We start from the raw sequence: 20,262 nt of genomic DNA on the forward strand, positions 1-20,262 counted from the left end.
AATGTGGGGCCTCTTTCTCAAACGTTATTTAGACCTTGAGGAAGGCGCGGCCAGGCCCAGCGAGGGGGTGACATCCGACAGCCGCGGCACCCGGCGGCACCCGGCGGGCTGGCGCCAGCTCAGACAGTGCCCGCGGGCCGCGCCTGGGGCACGCGGCTCGGACGCACACAGGGCACGCAGGAACGGCAGTGACGTTTACAAAAATTAAGTTTATAAATATTTTCTCCTATACAAAGTTTCCCCGGCCCCGCCCACCCCGCGACTGTTCACATTCCTCATGGTTTTAAAATCCCAACTCTTTATTTTTTAAATCATAAAATATATTTTTTTCTTTGTTCATATTTAAAACTATTTACAGGGGCGCAGAGGCCGGGCGGCCCGGCGAGGTCAGGACGAGTCCGTGCAGGGGGACGGCGGCGGCGGGAAGAGGTGGAAGTAGCTCCTCTCCGTGGCGGGCGACGGGGGGCAGCTGTCCTCGGCCGACAGGTACTGGCTGTGGGGCGTGGGCGGGGGCGGGTAGGGGTCCGAGTCGGAGTTCAAGTCCAGGTAGTACTTGCTGGCCTTCCAGCGGCTGGCGCTGTAGTCGCTGTCGCCCACGTCCGTGCTGCAGGGCGTGGTTGGGGGCGCTGCGCCTCGGAGGATGTAGGGCCTGAGGTGTGCAGAGCGGAGAGGACCTCAGTTCGGGGCAGTGGGCGCGAGGAGGGGTGGGACCGTGAGCAAGCCCTAGTGCGGAAGAGCAGGCCTGCCCTGACTCGGGGTGGGAGGCCCCCAGTCGAGTGGCCCCGAGGGCCAGTCCCGCCAGTCCGGCCTCTAACATGGGTGGATGCAGGGCCGAGAAGCCCAGGCCCCGGCCAGCACTGCGATCCCGGGCCAGGGGGCCTCTGGCCGATCTGGTCGACCTTGGGCCACTTACTGAGCCTCACTGGGCTCCCGTCTCGCTGGTCAAATGGAGGCAATGAAATGGGTGCCCTGTGCCCAAGGACTTACGGGCATCCAGTGAGATCCCGCAGAGAAAGTGCTAGAAGCAGCGCCCAACACCCCGCAGTGCCAGACAGTGCTGGACAGCGCTGGACAGTGACTCCTCATCACATCATCACCACAAGTGCCGGGGCCCAAAGGGCCCCATTGGAGCTAACGCAACCTGACCCGGAAGTTTCTCCAGGATCCCCTCTGGGAGCTCAGGATAGGGCGTGTTCAGGGCCCCGGCTGGGTCGGCACGGGTGGGCAGGATGAACCAGTACCAGGGGGCAGAGAGAGGCCAAGGACACACCCCAGGGGCCCGCGAGCAAGAATGGGCCCCTGCAGACGGAAGGAACGAGCCGGGGTGGAGCAGAGCCTGAGGAGCCTGCCTGCTCCAGCCCCGGACAGCAGCTCGGGAGCACGGCAGTCCCCCAGGGCAGCAGCGCAGTAAAGAGGGGAGCCTCTCCAGAGGGTGCAGAGCTCCCCACCCCCCCAACACCCCCCCTCCCCCGCAGCCCCTGAGCCCGGAGTTCTGGGAAGCGGCCACCAGATGGCGGCTCCTCCACGCGAGGCTCGGAGCCAGGCCCTGAGGACCGCCCCAGCTCTGGCATCCCCGGGGCCCAGGCCCTGCACCTGTGAGGGGCTATTGGCTGAGGCCGCGGGCTGGTGGGCCACCCCAGCTTCTGACAGGGCCCCTGGGACACTGGGGCCCTACTTCTCAACATTCTCAAGTGTCCACCCAGTGAGACCCACGCTCCCAGCATGGACAGTAACTGGTGGGGGTGTGCTGAGCCGGCGTGGGCCCAGGCTCAGACGGGATGGCCCCCTAAGCATGGACCAGCGCTCACGGGGTTTGGATGTGCTCCTTAAGAGACCCGGGGAGCGAGAGATCGTCTTGGCCAGGGTCTCACAGCCAACGGTGGGTCCCCTGGGTGGACTCCAGTCTCCCCAGAGAGCGGAAGAGGGGTTGCTTGCCGCTCCCCAGAACCGACCTGTGGGCGGACGGGGCCTGGCTAAGCCTGGGCAGGAAGCTCGCGATGGTAGCATTTAAGGCCGCATGTGCCTGAGCACGTCCCAGCTTACAAAACCACCCGCGGACGGCTCCCGAGCCTGCCCAGAAGGCGGGGTCCGGCTGGCTGCTGAGCCCCACGGGCAGGCTGGGTGTGCTGCTCGGGGAGGCAGCCCCATGGCCAGGCAGGCGAGCATGGCAGGCAGGGCTGGGCCAGCGCCTGGCACCAGCGCCAGGCCCCTCCCCGGGCTTCCTCTCTCAGACAGCGGGGCAGGCCGCCCTGGAGGCCAGATGGGGACTGAGACGGGGATTCCATACCTGTGGGGTCTGGCCGGGGCGGGAATGTTTGAGGAGTAGAACTTGTCCACGTTGTAACAGGAGGGGTCGGTGGCGGGGGATGGCGGCGGGTTCAGGATCTGCGGAAAGCCAAGCAAAGTCAGGCCGACGGGCTGTGCCCCTGCCACCCCTCCCTGCCCGGCAGGGGTGTCCACTGGTCTAAGGGGGCCCCACACCCCACTGTCCCCTTGTCCATGGTGGGAAGCAGCAGCTGTCACGCCCTGCAGGCCGTGGGGGGTTCCTGCCAGGGTCCCAAGGACCTGCCTGCTGACCGGCTGTGACCCCAGGCCACCCAGGGCTGTGCCCAGATGCCCGGCCTGGACTCACGGGCGGCCCCACCCAGAGCGGGCGCTGTCCCTGCAGGCCCGGACCTGTCCGCCTGGAGCCTCGCAGGCTGCTCTGGGATGGCGCCCGTGGCCCTTTGGACCGTGACATGCCAGCTCCTCCCGCGCGGGGCGAAGTCCTAACTCCCTGGCGCACTCCTCACACCCCGCTGGGCAGCCCTGTTCCCCGCCCGAGCTCAAGGACACACAGGGCACCACCCCAAGGGGGTGGCCCTCACGGCCGTCACAGCAAGGGGGTGGCCCTCACGGCCGTCACAGCAAGTGGGACGGTGTCGCCCCAAAGCTGTGGGGGCCGACACACACCTCCACGGGCCGACGCCCCGCCAGCGCAGGACGCCCCAGAGGGGGACGGACGAGGACCTGGGGCCCAAGGGACCAGCCAGGCCTGCGTCCCCCAGCCCTGCCCTGCCCACCAGGAGCATGCGGGTCCCTGCAGCTGTGGGGGGGCAGAGCTGGCCCCTGGGTGGGCTCACATCACCCGCGAGGAAGCCCCTCTGAGCACAGCCCTTCCCATCCCGCTGGCCCAACACCCCACGACCCCAGGCAGGGGACAAAGACCTGGCGGGGGAAATGTTTCAACACCGGTGCCGGCAAAGGGCTGGTCTCTAGATTTATCTACATCTCTGTGTGGAAGCCTTTCAAGGAAGAGAAACACCAGCCACCAGGACCTAGGGGGCCCCTCCCGAGAAATGCCACCCCGGGCCGCTGCCACCTGTGGGAAGAGAAATACAAGCACGATGGAGGATGTCCCCAGACGCCGTTTTTGCCGCGACCTAGACCCAAGGCGGGCACGTGGAAGACGGGCCATCGGGGTGGGGCCGCCGGTGGAAGAGGACTGTCCCGGGCGGGCAGGACGGCAGCCGGGGGCACGGGGGCGCCGCAGGCAGCACTGCTCCTGCCAGCAGAATGGCCACAAGAGGGGGCGAGGCAGCCCCCCAAGCACAACCAACCCGGGGAAGGGGCGAGGCAAGGTGAGGCCCAGGGGACCCCACTGCCTACCAACGAGGGGGCCGCACCCAATTGTGGCTCCTTGACAATAAAACGGGGTGACAGGAGGCCTCCTCCTCAGGCCAGGTTAACGTGGCACACGGCACCCCCACGTCACGCCATCCACACGGCACCGTGGCCCCGTCGCAGAATTCACGTGCCTTGCAGCGTTCACGCCCCGTGTCCTCCATCATTCCAGGCGCCACACCTCTCGCTCGTCCACCTCGCCCCTCATCCGCACCCCTTGCGCCCCCCGAGTCCACTGGCTGCAGCAGAAGCGCTCAGAGACCCAGCTTTTGCTTGTCAGGGGCGAGGCGCGGTCAGCGGCCACCGCTGGGCCTGGCAGGACACAGGAACGGCTGGTGCCCCATTAAGGGGGCCCCTGTGCTTGCCGGGAGAGCGGGGGCCGCGGGCCTGTGGCCGCCAAGGGACAGCCCCAGCGACGCACAAGCAGCTCCCGGGAGCGCCGGGGGGTCCTGTTGACGTGGGTGGCGGCCTCTTCGCTGCACGTTCTCTGGAGCCTCTTGAAATCGGAGCGGGAACGTATGTTATGGACACGGTCTTTTAGGTAACTTAAAAATAGCGGCTCCACGGAGGTTTGGGGGACACGAGGAAAATGTTCTAAAATTAGCCGCAGCGATGACGGCACCCCCTGGGCATACGCGGAGGCCCCCTGGGCACACGTGTGGTACGCGCCACGGCTGCCTGGCCGGCGCCACTCCAGCTATCTGGGAAGAGCCCCAGCCCTCAGGGGCACACGGGCGCAGGGAAGGGGGTCCTGAGCCTCCTGGGGTGTGTGGGGGGCCACAGGTGCTGTGCTGGGGGCGGCGTGGCCTGGCGGGTCAAGGCGGGGGGACAGGAAGCCGGGCTCTGGACCCCACCGTCAGCCCCCGCAGCCTCCCACAGACGCGGTGACGCCCTGCGAGTGGGCGATAATGCCCTCTGTGGCCTGCTCCTCCAGGGCCTGCGCGATAAGGGGACACCACCCCACGGTGGACACCCGGAGGGCGGAGGGCCCGGCGCGCGGGGCGGGGCTCGCTGGAAGCCAGAGGAAGCTGAGGGGCCGCCTGGGCTCAGGGACGTGCCGACGGCAGGCAGCAGGGTGGTGAAGCATGAAGTCCGTCACGGCTGCTCTCAGACTCAGACACAGACTCCCGGGGGGCAGCGAGCTCACCCCTGCCGGAGGCTACACTCCCGGAGGTGGGGTATCTCCCCAGCCTGCCGTGCGGAGGCCCCCGCAAGCTCCTGCAGCAGTCGGATGCCAGGGCGCAGGCTTCGCCCCCATGCTCTCACTCCAGCCTGGGGCTCAGTTAGAACGAGCCCGTCACCCCACTCGGGCTGCCAGAGGCTCCAGGGAGCGCTCTGGCCGCGGAAGTCACCCAAGAGCCCGTCCTCCCGGCAGGTCTTGGTGGGAAGAGGGGTGCTCTGGTGTGCTGGCGGGGCCCACAGGCAGGGGCTGAGCACCCCGTGCAGATGGGCGCTGCTGAGACCACCACTGGACACGCGCACCCACGCTGGGAGGTGGGGTGGGGCGCGCCCTCCACCCTTGAGGTTTTATGGGGTTCCCAGACTGTCCACAGAAAACACTCGCGAGGAGCACGGTTTTCAGACACCGTGACAGAGAAAATGGACGGCCTGGGCCGACCCGCCGCGGCGGCCGACTCTGCAGGTCCCAGGCCGCTCCCCCCCACTCACCGGCGGGTACAGCGTGGCCTTGGTGCTGGACGAGCTGCTGGAGGAGGCCCCCGTCACGTGGTTCCGGTCGTAGAGGGGCACCCCGCCCCGGCCCCCCATCAGGCTCACGGAGCTCATCATGGACTTGCTGCATGAGATGCCTGCCGGGGAGGGGCGGGAGGTGAGGACCCCCAGGCCTGGGGTGACCCCTAGGCTCCTGCTGCCCGAGAGGGCGAGCCCCACAGGAGGCGGAGCCCGGAGACCCCTGCCCACCCTCGGGTGTGTCTCAGGTGTCAAGTGGGCGTTTCAGCTGCTGGATCTGCTGTGAGAGCGAAACACCACCCCCTCAGCTCCCCGGAAACCCCTGACCTCCCCACTCCCCCAAGGGGAAGCAGGTCACGTCTACACAGACATCAGGGTCCCCACAGGGCTGCTGTTGGCAGGGGGGCGGGGGATCCCCAAGGGGGCCCAGAGGTGTGCGGGCATCATAACCCAGGGACCCTCCTGAGGCTCAGCGCCCACGGCCCTGTCTTCTCGGTACCCTGGGACGTGGCTCAGCTGCTGACATGGCCCGGGCACCCACACACGTGCCGTGGGGGCCGCTGCTCCTGGCAGGCCACCCCACAGGAATCGCAACTGCCCAGCCACAGTCCGGGCTGCGCTAGGGACAGAGCTGCCGTCTGCCCAGCAGCGCTCAGCCGCAGCCCCACGTCCATTCCCAGGAAAACCGCGGGTCCGGCTGAAAGGGCCGCCCCCGGGCCTCGCAAGGAAAGCACAGGTGGGGCTGTGCGGCCTCCGCACGCAGGACTCTGAGCCCAGGGCAGGCTCAGAGGGAAACCCTGGTGCTGCGATCCGCTGGCCACGTTTGCCGAGCGCGCCGACAAGGAGGCGGCCGGTCCCAGGCGGCCCATCCACTGGCCCCCGCCCAGGCCCGCGCCCCGCACCTCCGCCCGGGGCCTCTGCGCGGCTGCGGCTCCTCACCTGTGAAGGGACCGTGCTGAGCGCCGCCAGGGGCTATGAAGTTGAGGGGCACGTGGGGGGTCCCGCTGACATACTCGTGCGGGAAGGGCCCGCTGGCCCCCGAGTAGCGCTGACACACCACGCGCTGGCAGACGAAGTAGACGCCGCCCATGACAAAGAGCGACAGGATGATGCCGACGACCGGCCCGATGGCGCTGCTGTGCACCGGCAAGTCGTCCGAGGGCGGCTTGGTGATTTCTGCAGGGCCGGGGAAGCCGTGGTTGACGTCAAGGCGAAGGGCAGCCCCCCGGTGGGACCTTCCCTCTACCCTGCAGGGGCTGGTTCTGCCCAAATGGAGCCCGCTGACGGGGGCGGAAGCAGGGCATGCTGGGCTGCGGCGCCCGCTCCTCTGCCTGGCTCAGCCCCGTCTACTGCCCGATGGCCCCTCGGCAAGGATGCCCCCACAGCAGCCCCACATTCATCTCCTTGTGTCCGGGGCTCTCAAGCCCGAGTAACCCCCCGCCGACCCCCCGAGCAGGGTCGGGGGCCTGGAGCTGGCACAAGGAGTGACTCCGGGCCCCGGGCCAGGCAGGTAGATGGGGTTTCAGAGCCCAACATGCAGTAGACTCTGCCCCCATACAGGGGCTGGGCAGACTGGACACGTGGGGGTACAGGCCTCTACCAGGCCCCTGTCTGCCTGTGGCAGAGGCCAGGACCCCTGAAGGGCTCAAAGTGGGGCCACCACATGAGCAGCAGCAAGTGGCAGGGCCAGGTCTTGGGGACTCAGGCAGAAAAAAGCCAGGAGCGGCTCAGGCAGGTGCTGTCCTGTGCACCCAGGGGGCCGCCGCGTGGCCTGGCTTGGGGCCACCGGCCGGGTGGGGCGCTCCTCAGGTTCCCACCACTGTCAAAGCCACAGGGCCTTGGAGAGTGTGTCCCAGGAACGAAAGAGCACCCCCTCTCCCATCTGGTGGTCCCCTCCTGCCAGCCAAACACCCCAAGGCAGGGAACTGCCGGCTGGACAATGGATGAACATCCCCGGCTACTGGGCTCACAGTCACTCTGAAAGCCGAGGGCAGGCGCTGTGGGAGTGGACACATGCCCAGCAGAGGAGCCCTCTGCAGTAAACAGAGTGACCATGTCCAGACAGGCAGACACAGCCCTACGTCCTGTCAGGGATTCCAACCCCTGTCCTGTTTGAATCAGGGACAACCTTTCAAGAGCCACCACCTCCAGGAAGCCTTCCCAGACTGCCCTGGCCTGACTGCCCTGGCCTCACAGCCTCTGGCCAGTCTCCTTGCCTGTGTCCCTTGGGGGATTGTGGCACTGTGTGTGCACATGTGTGTGTGTTGCCTGCACACACATCACATCTTTTCAGCCAGACAGCAGGATGCCTGGGAATGGACTCCCCCCACAGCCTTCAGGAGTCATCCTGAAAGAAGCTGCTGGGTGAGGCCCCGGGCAGATGCAGCCACTGGACAATCAGGTTGACCTGCCAGCCCCACTCCCTTCGGCCTGCCTCTATGCTTCTGTCCCAGCCAGGATGCCCCATGGCTTAAGTCTCCCCCTCCCCTTCCCAGCTCAGCCTCACAGCTGCCTCCACCACCAGGAGGGCTTCCCTGCCTCCCCCCACCTCCCCAGTCCCCAAAAATGGCCTCACCACACATGAGTTCGTCAGAGCCGTCCATGCAGTCAGGGAAGGCATCGCACTGCTGCTTGATGAGGACACACTGGCCGCTGGCACAGCGGAACTGGTTGGGCAGGCAGATGGCTGGGGGCGGGGCGTTGCATTCAGAGAGGTTGAAGGGTCCAACGTGGCAGGGAGCACGTGTGGACCAGGGCCCCTAACCCGCTACCCAAGATCCCACAACAGAGGTCTGACTTCCAAATGCAGAGTGGGCAAATGGGACCCTTCTGAACATCCGATCGGGGCGTGGGCACCCCTAATCCACTGTCACCCTCCATGTCCCTGTTCCCAGACTGCAGTGGTGGATACAGCTGATGGGAAGAGCGCTCCCCCAGGCTACAGAGGCAGGGGAGAGCCAACCCCAACTCCCACACCCCGCTGTGGAAAGTGGGCGAGGCGGCGCTCTGAGGGCGGAGGGGAGCAGAGTTCAACCAGGAAGGCAGTGGCAGCCTATGCCAGAGACCAACACAGGTGCCACCTTTTGGGTAGAAGGAAAGGAAGGGCCGGGTGGCGGCTGCTGCTGACATCTCACTCCTCCAATGCTTACAGCTACATTCCCACCCGGAGGCGGCTGCCTGCGGGGTTCAACGCCCAGAGCTTACTCGCTTTCTAGACCCATGCCAGTCCTGCCACGGGTGCCCTGCTCTGGGGACCAGAGACAAGAGGACCCGTCCCTGCAGTGGTGGGAAAACCTGGTGGGAACTGAACAGACCTGCTGGAAGCTTCTGGGAGGGTGGAGCCCAGAGGCCGCAGTGTGCTCTGGGGAAGCCAGGGGGAGAGGGGGCTTCTAATTGGGCCTCCTGCCCACCTCGGAGGTGGTTAAAATAATGAGTGCTGAGGCCAAGACGCGTGGCGGGCTCAGCAGGGTTCCTGTAAAGCAGGAGAGAGCAGGCACACGGGCTCTGGGGGTGCAGGTTTCTACGACAGTTGCTTAACTAACTCTGCTGTCTGAGCAGAGGCCGCCACAGGCAGCAGGAAGCTGAGTGGGGCTGCGCGGCCATGAAGCTACAAAAGCTGGCGGCTGCTGCTGTGGCCCTCAGTCCGCGGTTTGCCAGTCCTTGGTCTCCGGCCACCACCTAATTCCGAGCGTGTGAGCTGCAGATACTTAGCAGCTGTGACTTCACAGAGCGATCAGGGGAAACAAGCCCCGAGCATCCATCTTCCAGAAACGGCTGCAGGCCGCCCAGCGGGACGGTGGATGGTAACTCCATCGCCCAGGAACTGTCCGAGAACCGGACCGGGCAGCGGTGAGGGACGAGCAAGAGGGGCTCGGGGGCAGCCGGGCCAGAGCTGACGGGCAGCGGAGCCACCAGCAGGGGCTGATGAAAGGAAGACTCAGAGGGGCCCGAGCGGAGCCCGTCAGGGTTTAAAGCAGGACCCCGAGGGTGAGAGCGGGCCTGGAGGAGCGGGCCTCGCGCCTGGCCCGGGGGGACGCCTGCCCCTGACAGGGGGGCAGCGAGACGGACGCCTGCGCCCAGGCGCGCTGCCCGGCGGGCGGCAGCTTTCCTCGAGGGCCTGAACTGTAGCTTTCCCTCCCAAGCGAGAAAAACCCGGTGGTTGCCTCACCGGGCTAAGATTTTACCCGGACTCTAGGCCCTTGTACCCCGGCTGTGCCTAAACCCCAACTTCTGCTTCGGGCGGGCAGCCAAAGGCCTCCCCCAGGCCCAGAAGGCAGCCTGGCGGGGGGGGGGGGGGGGGGGGGGGGTCTGGGGCGTGGCCTAGAGGGGGCGGGGTCACGAGGGCGGCCCTGGGCGTGGCCTAGAGGGGCAGGCCCAGGAGGGGCGGCTCAGGAGGGGTGGTCCTGGGCGTGGCCTAGAGGGGGCGGGCTTACGAAGAGCGGCCCTGGGCGTGACCTGGGGGGGCGGGCCCATGAAGGGCGGCCCTGGGCGTGGCTTAGAGGGGCGGGTCCATGAGGGGTGGCCCTGGGCATGGCCTAGAGGGGGCGGGCCCACGAAGAGCGGCCCTGGGCGTGACCTGGGGGGGCGGGCCCATGAGGGGAGGCCCTGGGCGTGGCTTAGAGGGGCGGGTCCATGAGGGGTGGCCCTGGGCGTGGCCTAGAGGGGGCGGACCCACGAAGAGCAGCCCTGGGCGTGGCCTAGAGGGGGCGGGCCCACGAAGAGCGGCCCTGGGCGTGACCTGGAGGGGCGGGCTCATGAGGGGAGGCCCTGGGCGTGGCTTAGAGGGGCGGGCCCATGAGGGGCAGCCGTGGGCGTGGCCTAGAGGGGGCGGGGTCACGAGGGCGGCCCTGGGCGTGGCCTAGAGGGGGCAGGTCCAGGCCATGCCCTGGGGCAGACCTGGGGCGTGGCCTAGGGGGGCGGGGTCACGAGGGGGTCCTGGGCGTGGCCTAGAGGGGAAGGGCCCTGGAGGAGGGGCGCGCCCAGGGCAGGTCCCGGGGCGGGTCCAGGCCTCACCGTCGCAGTCCGCCTCATCCGAGCGGTCCTGGCAGTCCGCCTCCCCGTCGCAGCGCAGACGCAGGTCCACGCACTGGCCTCGCGCGCAGGGGAACTGGGCGGCCGAGCACACGGGGCAGCCCTCCTCGTCGCTCTGGTCATCGCACTCCGGGAAACCGTCGCAGCGCCAGGCCCCGGGGATGCAGTCGATCTCGCCCGTGGCACAGGCGAACTGGTCCGGCGAGCACGTGGGAGGCTCTGGGGAGGACGCAACCCCGTCACAGGCCGCCCCTCCCAGCAAAACCAGGCGGTGCTGGTCTGGGCGTCAAAGCAGGAGCGCCCCAGTGCCGGGGTGCTGCATCCCCGGCTCCAGCGCCCTGTCCACTGCCCGCCCGCCCGCGCCCAGCCCGGGGGCAGGTGGGGCAACAAATGCCGGCTGTAGGAAGGCGCAGGCTTATCTGTGGGCCGTGTCTACCGCGGAGGGAAAGGGGCAGGTTGGGGACCGGAGCTGTAGGCGGCAGGCGCCAGCCCGAATAGAGCAGGAGCCCGGGGGCTGGAACCTGGTCCTGACTGCTGGAAATGGGGCACTCACCCTCCTTTGGGCCTGGTCTCACATGCGCCCCAAGGACGCTGGGACAGGCCTCTGGGGAGCCCCACTGCCCCAGAGCGTTTCTGCTCCCAGTGGGAGTGTCAGAAAGCAGGGAGTCAGCACCCAGGCGTGCTACGCGTGGCTGGCCGGAGCAGTAGGGGGAGGATGCGGGGCGGCTAGCACACCCACGGCATGGTGGGCTGGCAGTGGACCTGGCACGCTGCTGAGGAAAGGTGGGGGCAGAGGACCACCGGGGAAGGAGGTCGTGAGCTGGGAGGGCGAGGGGCTGGACCTCTGAAGCTGCTCCCGACAGGTGACATGGCGAGGACGTTCCATCCCTTGGAGTCAGCTCCCCCGGGGAATGGATTGTCCTGGGGGCCGGGAGCGTCGGCACCAGCAGAGAGAAGCCAGAGCAGCCCCTCGCCTGGGCTGCCCGCTATCCCAGAGCCGCCAGCGCCACCCCCAGAAGTAACCGAGGCGGCCTGCAGGGGGAGCGGCCGGGCCATCAGCCCAGACCCCCTGCTAACGCTGAACAAGTGTCTCCAACACACCTGACACCTGACTAAAGAGGGCGCTCATTTCCCCCCACGAGGACGCCTGTTGGCCTCTGGATGTCTGGGCGTCATGTGCCCCCCATAACCGCACTCACACCCAGCCGAACAGCGACAGGGACAGGACATCAGCCTGGAGTTGGGCAAAACCACCTAAGACAAAGGCTGAAGACCTCACGTCACGGATCGCAAGGGAGCGCACACGGCAGTCACTCGCCCAGGAGAAGCCGAACCTCAACACCTGTTCTAAACGCACGTGGCTCTCACACCATCACGGGCGCGGAGAACAGTCCCCGGACCGGGGACAGTCTGCGCTAGGAAAGGCAGGGCGAGCGCAGAGCAAGGTGCTCTGGAGACCGGAAGCCACAGACACTGGCTCTGAAAGGACGCCGGGCGGGCAGAGAATCACGTCCCTGTCCAGGGGCCCGACGGGCCGTGCGGAGAGCACACCTACCACCACAGGTCAGCAGGTTCTGCAGAAGCACGAGGTGGACCGGGCACGAGCACCTGGGTGTCCCGTCGCCCTTGGCGATGCAGATGTGGGAGCAGCCACCGTTGTCCCGGGCACAGGGGTGAGCCGCTACGGAGACAAAAGAGGGAGCGGGTCAGGTTCTACCTCCCACCTCAGGCTGGCGCCCCGAGGCGGAGGTGGCAGGAACAAGGGCCAGGCCAGAGTGGACTCCTGTGGGCTGGGCGCTAAGCTCCTCCGACGTAAGCCCCAGGTAACCTCCAGGTGTTTCCGCTGACGCTGCACTTGGCGCGTGAGAAAACAGGCTGAACTCGCTGATGGGATCATCTCAACGTCACACCCCGCCCTGCCCACAGCTGTCACTGCACTGCCTGCCTGTCTGTCCCTCATGCCGGAGGGGGGCCCCAGAACACGTGTGTCCACATGCTGATGCCTGGAATTGGGGAATGTGGCCTTAACTGGAAAAAGGGGTCTTTGCAAGTGTAATCACGTTAGGGATCTTGAGATGAAGTCATTCTGGATTCTCTGAGTGGGTCCTAAAGCCAACGACAAGTGTCCAAAGGACGCGGGGAGACGGTGGGATGGCAGCGGCGCCAGAAAGCAGAGGGGCCCAGAACGGAGCCCACCCTGGGCCCCCGCGCCCCTGGAGGGAGCACAGCCCTGCAGACTCCTTGACTCCAGCTCACGGCCCAGAGGCACGAGCGCCTTACGGTTGCGCCAAGCCTCCTGCTCACGGTGATTTGAGAAGCAGCTGCAGGAAAATGACACACAGGAGCTGAGACCCCGGGCCGCGCGGGGGACCGAGAAAGGCCTGCTCACGCAGCTGAAGCGCGAACTGAGACCTCGACGCAGGAGGACAGGTGCTCCCAGGCACAGTCGTCCCTCTCCCCCCAGCCCTTGGCTGCCCCCAGCCTGTGGTAGGCAGAGCCTCAGATGCCCCCCGACTTCCCAACCTGACCCCCCGTACAATGGACGAGCTGGGCTATCGTGCTTTTGTTACTGACCCAGCAAAAGGGGTTTTGCAGACGTAATCCAGGCTGCTTATCAGCTGCCTGGGAGGGGACCTGAGGGACACCGTCTAAAGTGGGGCCGATTCTAACCACGGACCCCAGAAAGGAGAATGGGGTCTCCACTCAGTAGGAGGGCACGTCAGAGAGATCAGGATTGGCTGCTGGACGGTGGAGCCACAGGCTGGGGACCCACAGGCCTCCAGGAGCTGAGAGTGGTGCTGGCCGAGAACCAGAAAGACAACCGGCCACGGTCCTGTAAGCACCCCCAACCCGGATGAGGAGGAAACGCTCCTTCCAGAGTCCCCCTGCCCCAAAGAGCACAGTGCGGGGGACACCAGGACTCTGGAGCAGGAACTAGGCCCTGCTCCTCTGCACATCTGTCCTAAGCCTCGGGGTCGTGCTGTTTACTCCACAGCAGCAGAAACAGCAGTGAGGCTCTGGGGGCTGCACACCTCCCTGACCTCAGCACTGGCCCCCTTGGGTGACGTTCAGTGTTCAGCTGAGCCCCCGAGGGATCAGGGGGACTCCCGCGTTGGCCTGGCCCTTCCCTAAGGGGCCCGGTTCAGGGGTCACTGTGCTCTGCCCAGATGCCCACCCCCAGCGCCCCGGCCCCCGCGGCTGCCGCCCCACGTACAGAACTCCTCCAGGCTGACGTCCTCCACGGCGTGGATGCCGGTCAGGTGGGCAACGCGGCCCTGGACCCGGGTCCGCTGGTCCCCGGTGGTCTTCTCCACCCGCTCGATCATCTGCTGCTGGCGGTCCACCCAGTACAGGTGCTTGCCCAGCACGGTCAGGCCCACGGGCTGCACAATGCTGGCATCCTGCAGGGTCAGGCGGTTGGCCCCTACAAGCAGGACAGGGGCCCTGAGTGGCGGTTGCTCCCCCACGCTTGGACAGGGAGGACAGGGGCTGCCAGGGGCTGCCGGGGGGTCTGACAGTTGTGCCAGCGGCCAGCGCTGTCCCCAACAAGGAGGCCCAGGCATCTCCGGAGGTCAGGCCTGGGGCCACCGAGGACCCCATTCCCGGGGAGGGCCCGGAGCACACCTGACAGGTCACAGCTTTCAATGCGTTTCAGGTCTGCGTCCACCCAGAAGAGCTTGCCCAGCGCGTTGTCCACGGTGAGGGCCACGGGGCGGATGAGGCCGGTGGTGAAGAGGACCTCCCGCTCGGTGCCATCCAGTGCCGCGCGCTCGATTTTGGCCGCGCGCTCCTGCATGTTGGTGAAGTACAGGTACCTGCGGGAGCCAGAGCTGCAGTCGGGGCGGGGCCGCCTTCTCCGGGGCGGCAAGACCAGCCCCTGGCCCTGCAAGTGTCTGGGGGCTTGGTAAGTCACTGGTCCCAACGTGCTAGTCCGCAGGGCTCCCCTCTGGGCTAGCAGCTCGCACTCTGCACTGGTGAACGGTGTGGCCCCCCAAATGCAATTCTAACCAAACCTCAGAACCTCAGAGCGGGACCCCACTTGGAGACAGGCTATGCCAGGAAAGGGATTTCTGCGTTCAAGTCTGATGCAGACGGCACAAGACCCGAGTCAGAACTCACACCCCCGTGTCTCTCCCCAGCCCGCCGCGCCCACCGCCCTCAGCACCCCGCTTCTGTTCAGGCCTCCCCAGGCTGTGAACAAGCCAGTGTGTCCCAGCCGCCCTGGCGGACTTCTGACTAGGGGACACAGCCACGCGCCCCCCAGCCGCGCCCGCGCCGCGCACCCCCGCTCGGCGTTGACGGCGAGGGCCCTGGGCTTGTCCCGGTCCCCGCGCAGCACCACGCCCATGGCGTCCCCGCTCAGCCGGTGCACGTTGATGGTGTTGGTGGCCTCGCACGTCCAGAACAGCGTCCGGCTGTAGATGTCGATGCTCAGGTCGTGGGGCTGCCTGTCGGGGTTCTGGTTCTGGCCCGGCGACGTCAGCACGAAGGGCTGCAACACGGAGGGCGGCGTTGGGCTAGGACGCCGCGTCCAGACCGACCCCAGCCCCACCGGCCTCTCCTTTCAGTCCAGCTCCCACCGCACGCCCTCGGAGACACCGGAGTGGCGCCAAGCGGAGGCGCCCGCCCCCTGGCGTGGATGCCGGGGGACGCAGCAGCCAGCACCATGGAGGCTCCCGTGTTCCCTGGGCCAATCCCCCAACACCCCCAGGACCGGCCCTCCGCGGAGCAGGCACCCCGGATCCCGGCCCTTCTCAAGAGAGCTTTTCTCTCATTTTCGTGGACTCAATCTGTGAATTAGCACACTCAAGTCTTATCTTTTAAACACAGAGTGCCAGCCAGGACAACAGGTTCCCAGAGTAGAGAGAACCCCTCACCACCCGCTTCCCCCGGGGAAAGAGGCCAGGTGGGGGCGGGGCCCGGTGAGGGGCAGGGCCAGCTGAGGGGGCGGGGCTACCCACAGCGTGTCTTGGGAACCCCTGGACCAGCTGCATCTCTTAGCACCCACTGTCCCTCTACACGCTCTGCGGGTATCCCCCACCCCACCCCCTGAAGCTCCCCAGAGCTCTGCCTGGCACCATGCCATCCCCTGCAGCTCAGGGTCAAGTCCTGACGTTCGGAGCCACCAGAGAAGCCCTCAGAGGGATGGGTTTCGTGAATGACCAGGGGCCTCATCTTCACACACAACAGAAGCTGATTCCCCGGTGGGCCCAGTCCCCAGGGCTCCCCCGGAAGGTCTGGCCAGGAGCAGAGGTCCCGGGCTCCAGAGCCGCTGCCAACAGTTTGGAGAAAAAGCCCTTCTTTAAGGAGGATTTTGGGATCACAGGTGTGGCTGACCTCACCATATGCTTTTCAGCAGGTAATAAAACAAGAAGCCCCCAGCAGGTGAGAGGGAACTGCAGCCAACAAGCAGCCCCTCCCCAGGCCCAGCCTCTGCAGGTCAGCTGGTGAGGACGCCCCCTGGCACACACAGCAGCCTCTACCCTGGCCCTGCAGTACCATCACCCACCGAGGCTGGGAGCCAAGTGCCCACTTTCCCGGAACTCACCGAGCGCTATGGCTAGGACCACGCCCCGTGATGCCCCGTGACGGCCGGAGCGAAGGGAGATTCCAGCTGGATCCCCAGGGAGGGCGGGTCTGTGGGAACCAGACTTTGGGCCACAATCATCAGGACCTCCAGCTGGGAGGCACAGCTGCCACAAGCCTCCCCAGGCAGACAAAATCGACAGGTCAGCGAGTTTTCTGCACCCCAACACTGATTTCATTGCACAGAACCACACTCAGGCCGAGAAGCTTCTCGGTTAGTGCCAGCAGATGAGGGGCAGGCCACAGCAGTGCATCCCACCGCCCAGAGGTGGACGCCACGCGTGCAGGGCCGGGTAGGTGACTACACCCGACCCTGGCTCCAGCAGGGACGTCCCTGGAGGCTGCTGAGATGAGTCAGATGTGAAAGGGCAGGACCCTACAACCAGATGAGCCCCCAGGGAGACAAACTCAGAGAGGCCTGTCACCTGGGGACAGAGCCGCAACCAGGGAACATGGCTAGTCTGGGGACAGCGGTGGAGGTGGCGTAGCGTGAGGATACTGGAGGCCACGCCTGGAAAGGGCTAACAAGGTGGTGCAGCTCATGTCTGTCCGTTGACCACAAGGAAAACCATCTCAGTCCCGCAGGTGCCTCAAAGGGCACCCGTGGGGGTGGGCGAGGGTACCCCAATAAGGGACCACAGTCGCCAGCCAGGGGCTCCGCCTGAGCCGCAGGGGGCGAAGCACATGTTTTTCGCATCATGCAGCAAATCCGGAGCTGTTCCACCGACTTGTTCTTCAAAGTCTTTCTCTGCTTTTGCCTGCACCCCATGAAAGAACCCTCTGCAAGGAGACTTGAAGGCAATTTGCGCCCAGTAACTTTCCCAGCAGGGGAGCCACAGCCGTCAATTAACACTTCTCCAGCTCCAAGGGACTGTCACCTGCACAGAGCCCTCCCTCCACCCGCCAGGCTGCTCCTGCAGAGGCTGTCACAGCGCCGCCTGCACAGGCCCCACTCAGGGCTCAGAGCTGCTGCGCGGGCACCGGCATCGCCCACAACCTCCACAATCAGCACTTCCCCTTGTGGGCCGTGACAGAATCAAGCCCCACCAGCAGGACGCCAGGGCGCAAAGGCGGTCACCACTCCTAGGGGCTCCTCTCAGGCTGGACAAGGCATCCAAACACACCTGACGAGTTGAAAAGGGGCAGAGTTTACGTGGTGGTAAATTCTGGATAACGGGACAGACCGGGGGGCTACCCAGTGCTTCGGGCCCTGGGATGTCCAAGGGGGCTCTGTGGACAGACAAGGGGGGGTGACCTCACCCTAACCCCAAGAGCTGCAAAGGGATTCTCAGAGAGGACATGTCCACTGACAAACTGCGCCTGGGTGAGACCCCAAACTACGTTCTTCTCGATCATGAAAAGGAGGCGTGGCGGTGCCTCCAGGCCCTCCCTGCTCAGCTTGAACCCCTGCCCTCTCCAAGGAAGGAGAACCGGCCTCCGCACTCACGGGGCCTCTGCTGGCCCCTGGGGCCCCGAGGAGACAGGCCTGCTCTGGCCCAGGCAGCACAGCCGTGTGACCTGCAGGGAGACGACCCCACATCCCCCACTATGCCACCGACTGCAATGCCCGCTGGACTGAGAGCCGCCAGGGCGTGTGGCTCGTGCAGACGGAACCCCGGGGCCTGGCGGCCAAGCAGGCAGCCCCAGCCTGTGGGGACATCGGGCACACAACACGGAGAGGCGGCCATTCTGAGAACCCGCCTTTCAAAGCCCCGCCTGGCTTTGGGCAGAGAGTGCCAGCTGCTTGGGCTTCGCACAGACTTCACGCCTGCTTTCGCTCAGCTCCACACGTGAGAAGCACGGGTGGGAGCGGAGGGCTGCCCCTACCCACAGGCGTCCATGCCCGCTGATGGCCCTGTCCCCGCAAGCCCTGAGCCACCGACTGGGTCCTGACTGCACCCCATTTCAGACGATCCACAAAACCCACAAGACACCCCAGCGTTGCGTCTTGAGGTAAAGAGCCCCTTCATCGCAGGGCTTGGGTATCGAACCCCAAACACATGCAAGGGGCCCTCCTGGACCACTAGTCTCTTGTCTGGGGGGCAGCATGCTGGCCCCCAACACAGCTGCTCCCGCAGTTCCAGCGGGTGCCCTGCCTGTCCCCGCCAGCCCGGGCCTTTCACCAGACTTTAGGGTGCGCAGACAGTATCACAGTGGGACAAGAGGACAGCGCCCATGGCATGGATAAGCCCAGGGGCACCAAGGGCAGAGGGGTGCCCCACAGCAGCACAAAAGCACTAAGAGGAAACCCCCGTTGGCTGCCTGACCCCCGAGAGCCAAGAGCAATCGGTCTGAGCTCCTCCACGCAGGACGCAGCCAGAACCACACACCCTGCCGCGGTGCCCCCGCCGCGTGCTGCGCCACAGAGGGGCAGCGAGCCTGGAGCCGGCCAGGGAGCGCTGCCAGCGCACCCACGTCGCTGCGGGGACACTTGCCCGCGTCCCGTCGTCCTGGGCGCGCTTGATGTTCTGGCGCCCGTCCACCCAGTAGATGGACCTGTCCAGCGGGTCGTAGGTGATGGCTCGGACGTTCCGAAGCCCGTGCAGCGGCAGGATGAGGTCGGGGCTGCGCTGGTCGTCGGGGACCATCCGGCTGATGGCACATTTTTGGCTGAACAGCAAGAAGGCGGTGGGCGCTGGGGGGCAAGCAGACAGGACGGGCGGTCAGCGCCCGGGGAGCAGGGAACGGGCGGGCCAAGCCTGCACACTTGCCCTCAGGCGTGCGTGGGGAGGGCTGGGGTGGGCTCTGGGGGTTCAGGCGCCATGCTGTGTCTGTGTCGCTGCTATTCCAGGACTTTCTAAGTGTGTGTGTTGCTGAAAAACAGGTCTCCGTTTAGTTTTAAGTAATTAAGGCTTAAGAAGAAGGGAGGCCTGAGAACTCGCCCGAAGGCCCGACGGCCGTGTGACCTGCCTGCGTGTGCACAGGTGAGCAGGTCAGTGACCCCGTGGGGACACGGGGGTGCCGACAGGCTTGGAAACTGCTTTGCCTAGGACGGTTGGGGCCACCACCTGCCCCCACTGTCAGGGGTTTGATCCCAGGTGCCACCCCAGGTCTGGAGAGGAGACCCAAGTCAAAGGCCTCCCCTCCAGGGGAGGACCTGACCCTCAAGGAGGACCGAAGGGAACCCAAGAGTGCAGGGGGTCCCCTGTGTGGCTCCAGGCCTGTCACACACCAGCTCGGGCCTTGCACAAGCCCCTGGGAAGCCTTGGCTTCTGGAACGAGGACGACAGGCCTGCTAACCCCGGGGGGCAGCATGGGAGGCCCTGCCAGGGCCCAGACAATGACGAGGGCCAGAGACAGCCACGTGCTGGGCAGACTGGGCCCTGCTGAGGTCAGCTGGGGAAAAGCTGCCAGCAGGACACATCTGTACTCCGTGGGCCTGTGGGAGTTGCTCCCAGGCTCTCTGAACCTCAATCTACGCATCCAAATGAGAGCAAAGGGCCTAGCTAATTCAGAGGGTCGGTGTGCGGTCACACGAGCGGGCGTGAGGTTGGGTGGCAAGGGGTCAGGAGCAGCTGGGGCCAGCTGCCCAGACCCAAACCTGGTTCCAACTTGACCCCTGTGTGGCTCTGGTTACCATGCACCTCTGTACCTCAGTACCTGGTCTGTGAAACAGTGATGCTCCCTACCCAACAAGGAGCTGTGGAAAGCGCTTAGAACACGACCGAGCTCCGCATGGGTGCGAGATGTGCCGGCTGAGGGTCGGGCCCACGGTCCTGTCCCGACGAAGCAACAGGCGCCCCCAGCCTGGGCCTCTAGTTACCATCACACCACTTGTGCAGTGCGCAGCCTCCCCAACTGCCCATGTCCACCACGGAACCCTGGAGAGGAAGCACCTCTGCGCTTCGGCCCCGGGGCCGCCCTGGCCTGACATGAGGGTGGGGGCAGGCGGCGTGAGACACTTACGGCTGCAGTTGCGGCTGCTGGGGTCCAGGGTGTAGTGTGAGGCACAGCCACAGCGGTGGCCCCCGGGAATGGCAAGGCACAGCTGCCCACACTGCCCATTGCTGTGCGTGCAGTCATTGAGGCCGTCCTGGCGGGAGGAGTGGAACACCAGGATGTCCATCACGAAGTCCAGGTGGCCCTGGATGAGGGTGCGGTTCCGGCCGCTGGTCTTGTCGGCCCGCTCGATGCTGTGCAGGTTCCAGTCCGTCCAGTAGATGTAGTCGCTGTACTGCGTCAGGCCGAAGGGGTGCGGGAGGTCATCAGCGATCACAACCCGCTCCTGACCTGCGTGGGGGCACATGGCCGGCGTCAGCAGGGCCAGCCAGGCCACGCCCGGACCCGGCAGGC

General features: G+C 66.1%; 1 protein-coding gene across 1 annotated transcript in view; it reads right to left on the minus strand.

Moving 5' to 3' along the window:
• Positions 1-194: 194 nt before the first annotated feature.
• The window catches only part of LRP5 (LDL receptor related protein 5), a 74,344-nt gene continuing 54,276 nt past the window's right edge, over positions 195-20,262 (minus strand). Inside the window, exons 12-23 of the mRNA XM_037517435.1 lie at positions 19,876-20,199; positions 18,405-18,604; positions 14,667-14,875; positions 14,008-14,198; positions 13,598-13,807; positions 11,939-12,064; positions 10,366-10,602; positions 7,928-8,038; positions 6,292-6,528; positions 5,332-5,471; positions 2,288-2,385; positions 195-649 (exon numbers count right to left, since the gene is read on the minus strand). Coding sequence (XP_037373332.1) covers positions 388-649; positions 2,288-2,385; positions 5,332-5,471; positions 6,292-6,528; positions 7,928-8,038; positions 10,366-10,602; positions 11,939-12,064; positions 13,598-13,807; positions 14,008-14,198; positions 14,667-14,875; positions 18,405-18,604; positions 19,876-20,199 — 2,345 coding nt within the window. The 3' untranslated portion in view covers positions 195-387. The remainder of the gene's footprint in view (positions 650-2,287; positions 2,386-5,331; positions 5,472-6,291; positions 6,529-7,927; positions 8,039-10,365; positions 10,603-11,938; positions 12,065-13,597; positions 13,808-14,007; positions 14,199-14,666; positions 14,876-18,404; positions 18,605-19,875; positions 20,200-20,262) is intronic.

The sequence above is a fragment of the Talpa occidentalis genome, unplaced genomic scaffold (genome assembly GCF_014898055.3).
Source record: "Talpa occidentalis isolate TD23 unplaced genomic scaffold, MPIMG_talOcc4v2.1 talOcc4.17, whole genome shotgun sequence".
Taxonomy (NCBI): Eukaryota; Metazoa; Chordata; class Mammalia; order Eulipotyphla; family Talpidae; genus Talpa; species Talpa occidentalis.